Below are 9,346 nucleotides of genomic sequence, written 5' to 3'. Positions count from 1 at the left end.
AAGTATTTTAGGGCCGAGATGAGAAAGGTTTTTTTCACACAGAGAGTTGTGAATCTGTGGAATTCTCTGCCACAGAAGGTAGTTGAGGCCAGTTCATTGGCTATATTTAAGAGGGAGTTAGATGTGGCCCATATGGCTAAAGGGATCAGGGGAGTATGGAGAGAAGGCAGATACAGGATACTGAGTTGGATGATCAGCCATGATCATATTGAATGGCGGTGCAGGCTCGAAGGGCCGAATGGCCTACTCCTGCACCTAATTTCTATGTTTCTAAGTATCACTGTCCTGCACTAAGCCACGTGATTTCCTGTCTTTCGAGGACAGAATATACCCTACGTTTAAGTCTCAGCGGATTTGTAGGCGAATATCTATCATTGTATCTCTGCAACTGAGGAAATTCTCCTGACCATCTGAACCCTGATTTCCGGGCTGCGTTCCCTTGATGTAGACCGCAGAGTCAGGAGGTTCCACAGATAACAACAGGTCGATGGACCGCGTTGCTTCTGTATTAAACGTGCGTGTTGAAACAGTCCCCACAATCGTGCACTATTTTACACCGCTGCTGCCCAGACCTTGGTGGTGAATGATGGGACGGTATCGACGGAGTAATCTGGCTGTAATTCTGGATTTTAGTTTACAGTTTCTGCTCCACAGAGTCGGATAATACTGTAGTATATTCTACCCGCCGTGTCCGCGTCTGCCATGAAACCACGTTCTATGCGGATTTAGGTTCAAACATTTGACATGAAGCCTTTCGGTGCTCCCCTCACGATCTAATAAAACCCTCGACAAATCCACCAGCCACCTCGTCTATCAATGCCAAGATTAGCAGCGTCATATCACTTGCACTTTCAACCCTAAGCGCTGGTCAACAGTATCAAATTGCCAATGTGACATTGTGACCTGTATTATTGGGAACTAGTTCACAGCCAACGAGGTAAAGCTCACTGCACCCAGATTGTTCAATGCACGTCCAATGAAGCTTGTTAATCACCCGTTCTTCTTTGAAGTTTTTTTTTATTGGAGATCTACTAACGGAACACACCATATCCCGTTCAGGTTGAGAGGAAAGAATTTATGCTTTCGAAAACAAATGTCTTAATATCTATTTCCTAGGACCACACAGATCTCCCGACAAACAAAGTTTTTAATTGAGTTGTGTGCATGCATGATTACGATTTAGGCCGTGACCATCAGCTGGCTCAGTATCTAACCCAGCCTTAATCTGCCGACTTGTTCTCTAAAACAAACTGTAGAAATCTTCAGGATATTTTAGATGTTGCACTGAGATAGGTCAGATATACATGGAAATAATGCTGGCAAAGATGAAGCGGGAGATACATTGCTGCTGTGATTTATTGCTTAGAGTTTCTACATTGGCTTCCATCCTTGACACGTTTAAACATTATTATCGGCAGATATTTCATCCCGCTCTTCAGTTCCTTTCTGAATTTAGACTGAGTTACGGCGTAAATACACGTGTTTGTGCAGCAACTCAAAAGCAGTAACATGTAGCTGGTTTCGTCCGCGATGAAGAACGGGTCACTGTAACCGGTATTATAAAACCGCTTTGTTATCTGTAAGCAGAGGAAAAATATAAAATATGTCATCCAAAGCACAATGAAGTTGCCCGAAATTGCAAATAGCAAGATGATTGACTTCCTTCTGCTTTCCATCTCGGCATCATTCTGATTCGCACCATTCTTGCTGCCTCTCAGATTCTTGCGGACTCGACTGGCCATTAAAATGTGCCCGACTGTCAGAGCATTGAGCAGTGTTATCAGGAACATTGGGAGCAGAGGGCTGAAACATCGGTGAATCCATGCGAATGATATCCAGGTGGTTTCAGTGATGTATTCTTGTTTTGTATAACAGCCCCATGCTACATTATGCACAGTCACAGCAGGTTCAAATGCAAAGTACCAGGGGATGTTTTTGAAGCAGAACAGCGTACACACAGTTGCTATCACACTGGCTGCAGTTTTCTCGGTGCAAAATCTGGATCTCAGCTTGTGGCCACAAATCATCAAATATCGATCAAATGTGAAAGAGAGTGTTAACCACACGGAAATGTCTGTGACTGCGTGATTAAGGGCCCGGTGGAAGGAACACACTTGAGTAATGAAGAGAAAAGTTGTGGGGAAATATAGATGATTGATACGATAAAGTAAAACGTCAATTACAGCAACCAGCAGATCCCCGGCAGCCATGGCTACAAGATAGCGTGATACACATTTGGAGAGGCCGCACTTTCCCCGCGACAGGATCACTATCGATATCACATTAGCTGTGTTACGGGAATAATCAGAAATCGACAAAGTGCATTAACAGTGCAGGCTACAGGTTTTCCCACGCAACAAGCGATTTCACATAAAGATTAGAGTTGAGCATAGACATTCATGACAGGGCGAGCGACACAAAATATCCAAAAGGTTGAGCGACGAGAAAGAAACGCATGTCCACTGTTAGGACTCGCCAGTGTTAACGGACGAATGTAATCGCAACAGATGCGTGCATGAAAATAATGATAAACTTACAATAAATTTACATTGAACAGTATTTATCAAGTCGGATCAACGCGGCAGGTGCAGTATCAGACTACAAATCTGCGATCTGAAAATAAAGCGAGACGCCACAGCATTTACTTGTAGCCGATAGTGAAATCAAATGCCATCTGATAAGACGGATTGGGTGTCTGAATATTTAGCCGTGATTTTGTACGTCTTTAACTCAGTTACACTTCGTTTCATTAATATCAAATGTGCATTTCTAACCGTGAACGATGCAGTTAAATGAATTAATTTCACGTATTTTCATAATTTTTTGTTTGACTGATACTTCCCGCAGTATATCAATAACATCGATTATTATCACTCTATCTTTTCAATTCATCTTGTCCTATGACTCTCGGTAACATCTCGCCAGTTATAAATTGTTTAAGTATATCATTTTCCCTATTGATGTGTACAGACACATTATCAGAATATCGGAACCGCTCCACTCACACCTGAGATTCTGACCAGTGTCACGCAGGGACGGGACCTTCCTTCAGCCGTTTCCTCGGTGCAACGGAATCCCTGCGGCAGCGATGTCGCTCCTGTAACAGATGTTACAGAAGGCAACGGCTTCCCATGCTCAAGGACAGATCAATGCGTGGAGAATGAAATATTGCGCGTCCCCTTGAGTGGACTAGGTTTCTTCCTGCTAAGGGTAGATATCCACCCACCACAGGCATTGCAATGTTGATCAATAATATCCAGCACCTCGGTGTGAAGCAGTAGAGACATTCTGGCTAACGGCACCGCAGCCGGTGTCATGGCTGCTGAGAAACAAGAGTGTATCTATTGTTACCGAACGGCTCACTATACTATTATCTATCTATTGTTACCGAACGGCTCACTATATGTGTGTGCACAGGTTTATTATACCTATAAATGACGAGACGTTACCGGGTGTCACCGAATAGGAGGGGTGATTGGCTGATGAATGGAAACAATAAAGTAAACACAAATTATTTCAGCCAAACAGAACACTAATGAAATACACTAGATCTTTTCAACAAAATGCAGCATTTGCAGTTGAAAATGTATATTTTAGGAAACCAAAACGAGGTATTATTGAGTTCAGCCCTTCAGAAAAACGGCTACAGTCTTCATTCAATGAATTTGAGGGCAGGGAAATCTAAACATCCCAAATCTGCGACGAATGGAGTAGAAAAGAAAAAGGTTTAATCGACGATTCGTATCATAGATTGAATTACTTACCCAGAATTCCAAACACTGCTATAATCGGGTAGTAAATCATTTCTGCCTGGATTATAGAAGGCAGCAGAAAAAACGAATAATCGGTGACTATAGTTTTCATCCTGGAGCGAAGTGAGAGAGAAGCTCAATGTTCGATGCTGGAATGCATCTGACAGCGCGTTACAGAGAAAGGCTTCATATCTGTTAGAGATCGCTTCCCCAGGGATCAGGAAGACAAAAACAAGAACATTAACATTACTTCATGGTATCTAAACATCGGAACAACAGTACTCACAGTTATGATTTCACCACTCGATATATATCCACCAATGACGAGTTTTAATTTAAGTGGAAGCACCCAAACTTGAGCTGATATATTGACGTAATATCCCTCCAATGCCGATTAAGATTTCACAATTTGAATGCTATACTGTAACACGTTAAACATGTGCGGCCTCGCTTCTGTTATTCTGTGAAACGGTTCTTTTCTGCTGAAACTCAAACTAAATACAACAAGCTGTAACAAACTTTCACAGACTCGCAAAGCACGCCGTGATATAACTGGATTCGACTCAATTGTAGTTTTAACTTGCAAGAGGTGATTGGTACAATAATGATACATGTAAAGCCGGGACAGTATTGCGAGTTCAGTAAATTAGAATATTGGGAGTGGATGACAGCAAATGTTGTCATAGAGTCATAGAATCATAGAGTCATACATTGTGAAAGCAGGGCCTTCGTCCAACTTGTCCACACCTACCAACATGTCTTACGTACATGTCTTTTGCATGTATTTTGCAAAGTTGCTGGGACTCTGCGAGTGTCATGAATCACCCGGTGAGGATGACGACGCTGGGATGTGTGAGGTGGGGGACACGGGTCTGCTCCTGAGCAGAGACACTGTATAAGCATGCAAGGCATATAAAACAGACATGCATGAGTCGATGGACGAGTCCATATGCCAGAAATTTGCGACCAACCTAGATGAATAAGCCTCAGTTGTCGCAGACTTGGTGAGCAAGTGTATTGAGGATCGTGTACCAAAAAAGGCGATAGCTGGTTCCATCAGAAACTACGGACAAACCGCGAGTTCGACTCCCATGTGACATTCATGTCTGCTACGTTGAAGTCAAATGATCCTGAGCGGTACAAGATATCTACTTACGCTCTTCGCAGAGTTTCTAAGAATGCCAAGACGGAATTGCGGACAAGGATGGAGTCCCGAGACAACTACACAAATGTCGGTAGTTTGGGGCAAGGCTTGCAAGTCGTCAAGTCAAGTCAAGTTTATTTGTCACATACATATACAAGATGTGCAGTGAAATGAAAGTGGCAACGCCTGCGGATTGTGCTAAACTACAAAACAGAATAGAAAAAAAATTAACACAAAAAATAAATTAATACAGTAAATTAAATTAAATTAGTCCCTGGTGATATGAGAGTTAACAGTCGTGATGGCATGTGGGAAGAAACTCCGTCTCATCCTCTCTGCTTTCACAGCGTGACGGTGGAGGCGTTTGTCTGACCGTAGCAGCTGGAACAGTGCGTTGCTGGGGTGGTAGGGGTCCCCCATAATGTTGCTGGCTCTGGATCTACACCTCCTGGTGTATGGCCACTAGATGGCAGCGCGTGCAGACGCAGCGGCCCCACACTCTCCCGATTTTTCGAGTGTTTTTAATGTTTTATCAAGTTCGTCATGTTTGTCACTTCAACAACTCTGGACAGTCAGCAGTAGACAGTATAGTTGTGAGTTCTTGCTGGACAAGAAAACAACATCATCAACACTGGACGCTATGCTTGCAGAGGAACTTAGCGGCCTCAGAATACTCTGCCTGACCTCGACCTTGGCCTCGAGTGCTGCCCCCCGGCTGGAAAGGAGACGCCGCAGGCGGTGTGAGAGGAAGCAGAAGAGGGGTAAGCGCGGAGGCATCCGGGCTAGGCTAGCGGCTAGCCCACACAGACCGGCTATTCCGAGCATGCTAATGGCTAATGTACGCTCACTGGACAATAAAATGGACACTATAAGACTTCTCCGGTCGACCCAGCGTGAGGTGAGGGAATGCTGTGTTTACGTTTTTACGGAAACATGGCTTAATGACAACATCCCGGACTCCGCTGTTCAGCTCGACCGGCTAACATGCTACCGATCGGACAGAGCTACGGTTAGCGGGGGGAAGACTCGCGGCGGCGGTGTGATTGTTTACATCAGTGATGCTTGGTGTCGGGACGCTGTGTTGGTCTACAAACACTGTTCACCGCTGGCGGAGTTTATGGTTGTGAAGTGCCGACCTTTCTACCTCCCGAGGGAGCTAACAGCTATCCTGTTAGTCGCTGTTTACATCCCTCCCAGTTCCAACAACAAGGACAGAGAGGAGGCACTCTGCGAACTGTACCGGGCCATCTCTGAGCAGCAGACAGCACACCCAGATGGCTTTCTCATCGTAGCTGGGGACTTCAACCATGCTAACCTAAAAACTGTCATGCCCAAAGTATACCAGCATGTTGATTTCCCAACACGAGAAAACAACACCTTGGACCTTGTCTACACGACCATCAAAGGAGCATACAAGGCTTCCCCCCTCCCCCACATCGGCCTCTCTGATCACCTCACCGTTCTGCTGAAACCGGCATACAGACCCCGGGTGAAAGTCACCAAACCGGTTTCAAAAGAGGTACGTGTGTGGTCAGAGGACAGCACAGCTGCACTCCAAAACTGCTTTGAGACTACAGACTGGGACATGTTCAAGCAGGCAGCAACATACAACAACACAACCAACATTCAGGAATACACAGAGACAGTTACAGGCTACATCACCAAATGCATTGACGATGTGACCCACACCAGAGCCATCACCATCCGGGCTAACCAGAAGCCATGGCTGACAGGGGAGGTCCATGGGCTGCTGAGGGTCCGCAACGCTGCCTTCACAGAGGGCAATCCAGCCGGTCTCAGAGCAGCCAGGGCCAACCTTTCCAGTGGCATCAGGAAAGCCAAACAACACTACACCCGGCGCATCACAGCCCACTTCAGTGACAGCAGAGACACACGGAGCCTGTGGAAGGGTATTAGGACTATCACGGACTACAAACCCTTACCACAGACCTGTGACAGTGACACCTCTCTCTTGAACGACCTCAACGGCTTCTTCGCACGCTTTGAAGCTCAGAGCAACACACCTGCGCAGAAAACAACTCCTCCCCCCAACGACCAGGCTATTTGTCTGTCTCCAGGCAGTGTGAGGAGCACACTGTTAAGGATTAACACCCGGAAAGCTTCTGGACCTGACAACATTCCTGGTCGTGTGCTAAAAGACTGCGCAGCTGAGCTCACAGATGTCCTCACAGACATCTTCAACATTTCCCTGAGCCAGGCTGTTGTTCCCTTGTGCTTCAAAGAAACCACCATCATACCTGTGCCCAAGAAGTCTTCTCCATCCTGCTTCAACGACTACCGCCCTGTAGCGCTGACTTCAACCATCATGAAGTGCTTCGAGAGGCTGGTCATGAAGCAGATCAGATCCAACCTCCCCCCCTCCCTGGACCCGTTTCAGTTTGCATATCGAGCTAAGCGGTCCACTGAGGATGCCATCTCCTCTGCTCTACACCCAGCCCTCACCCACTTGGACACTAAAAACTCATATGTTAGGATGCTGTTCATAGACTTTAGCTCAGCATTTAACACCATCATCCCCCAGCAGCTGGTTTGTAAACTAACAAATCTGGGCCTCAGCCCCCTTCTCTGCAACTGGCTGCTGGACTTCCTCACTGTCAGACCCCAGTCCGTACGGGTCGGCAGCAACACATCGGACACCATCACGCTGAGTACGGGTGCCCCACAAGGATGTGTGCTAAGCCCCCTGCTCTTCACCTTGCTGACCCACGACTGCACACCCACCTACAGCTCCAACCACTTCGTCAAGTTTGCGGATGACACAACAGTGGTGGGTCTCATCAGCAACAACGACGAGACCCACTACAGGAAGGAGGTGGACCAGCTGGCCGCGTGGTGCACAGACAACAATCTCTTCCTGAATGTGGAGAAAACAAAGGAGATTGTTGTCGACTTCAGGAGAACGCACACCCAACACCCCCACCCACTGACCATCAATGGTGCTGCTGTGGAGCAGGTGAGCAGCACCAAATTTCTGGGGGTGAACATCACCGAGGATCTCTCCTGGAGCAACAACATCACGTCCATCGCCAAGAAAGCCCAGCAGCGCCTCTACTTCCTCCGCAAACTGAAGAGAGCGGGAGCCCCCACACCCATCATGTACACTTTTTACCGAGGTGCCATCGAGAGCATCCTCAGCAGCTGCATCACTGTGTGGTTCGGAAGCTGCACAGCCTCCAGCCGTAAGACCCTGCAGCGCATAGTGAACACTGCTGAGAGGATCACTGGCGCCTCACTCCCAACACTCCTGGTCCTTTACACCACCCGCCTCACCCGCAAAGCATTGAGCATTGTGGGTGACCCCTCCCACCCCTCCAACAGCCTCTTCACCCTCCTGCCTTCAGGGAGAAGGTTTCGCAGCCTGAGGTCAAGCACCACCCGACTAAAGAACAGTTTTTTCCACCAGGCTGTCAGGATGCTGAACTCTCTCCCCTCCCTTCCTCCTCTCTCCCCTGCCCCTATGGGACCTGGACTTTAACACCCCACACACACGCACATCCAGCACCAGACACTTTTTTAAAAAAAATTTGAAGTGACTATATTTTATATTTTATGTTGTATGTTGATTGTTGTTTGCTGTGCCTTTTGTTTTATGCACTTTGTTCCTCGGGATTGTGGGAAACGGTATTTCGATTTTCTGTCTGTGTGAACTGGCTGAGGATTGACAATAAAATTGACTTTGACTTTGACTTTGACTTTGATAGATCCTGCAGGAGGGCGAGTGTAATCCCCATAGTGCGTTCAGAAGAGCCTTCCTGTCCTGGGCAGAGCTGTTCCCAAACCAGATTGTGATGTTCCCGGACAAGATGCTTTCTACAGCCCACAGTAGAATCACTGAAGGATCTTCAGAGAGACACTAAATTTCCTCAACCATCTGAGGTGATAAAGGCGCTGCCTTGCCTTACTCACCAGTAAGGCAATGTGTGTTGTCCATGTCAGATCCCCTGTGATGTGGAGTCCCAGGTATTTAAAGCTGCTCATCCTATCCACAATAGTCCCATTTAACTCCATTGGCGTGTGCGTCTTCGGACGTTGAGCCCATCTAAAGTCTACAATCAGCGCATTATTTTTTGACATTGAAGAGGAGGCTATTGTCCTGACACCAGAGTGCCAGATCAGCCACCTCCTCCCGGTAGTCCTTCTCATCGTTATCGGAGATCAGGCCCACCACCACTGTGTCATCAGCGAACTTGATGATGGAGTTTTAGCTGAACCTGGCCACACAGTCATATGTGTACAGGGAGTACGGTAGGGGGCTAAGGACGCAATCCTGGGGGATCCTGTGTTCAGGGTGAGGGGGTTAGAAGTATGTCTCCCCAGCTTGACCACTTGCGGCCTGGCGGTGAAAAAGTCCAGGAGCCAGGCACACAGGGGAGTGTTAAGCCCCAGTTTCAGCAGGTTCTCAGCAAGTATGGTGGAGACTATTGTATTG

At 47.0% G+C, this 9,346-nt stretch overlaps 1 protein-coding gene across 1 annotated transcript; it reads right to left on the bottom strand.

Annotated features, from left to right (window-relative positions):
• Positions 1 to 1,355: 1,355 nt before the first annotated feature.
• On the bottom strand, positions 1,356 to 3,864 carry LOC144611222 (putative G-protein coupled receptor 139). The gene is made up of 2 exons (XM_078430268.1): positions 3,765 to 3,864; positions 1,356 to 2,287 (listed from the first exon to the last, which is right to left on the bottom strand). The coding sequence occupies exons 1-2, from the start codon at positions 3,862 to 3,864 to the stop codon at positions 1,356 to 1,358; spliced, it is 1,032 nt and encodes a 343-aa protein (XP_078286394.1).
• Positions 3,865 to 9,346: the final 5,482 nt, after the last annotated feature.

Source organism: Rhinoraja longicauda, chromosome 39 (assembly GCF_053455715.1).
Source record: "Rhinoraja longicauda isolate Sanriku21f chromosome 39, sRhiLon1.1, whole genome shotgun sequence".
In the NCBI taxonomy this organism is placed as follows: domain Eukaryota; kingdom Metazoa; phylum Chordata; class Chondrichthyes; order Rajiformes; family Arhynchobatidae; genus Rhinoraja; species Rhinoraja longicauda.
Note: the sequence above shows the minus strand (reverse complement) of the source record. Positions and strands in the feature narration are given on the sequence as shown.

Excerpts from the sequence above, each read along its gene's own strand:
- LOC144611222 (XM_078430268.1), bottom strand. The coding sequence starts at position 3,864 with ATGAAAACTATAGTCACCGATTATTCGTTTTTTCTGCTGCCTTCTATA. Across the intron at positions 2,288-3,764 it reads AGCAGTGTTTGGAATTCTGG|CTAATGTGATATCGATAGTG; the intron begins GTAAGTAATTCA and ends CCCGTAACACAG.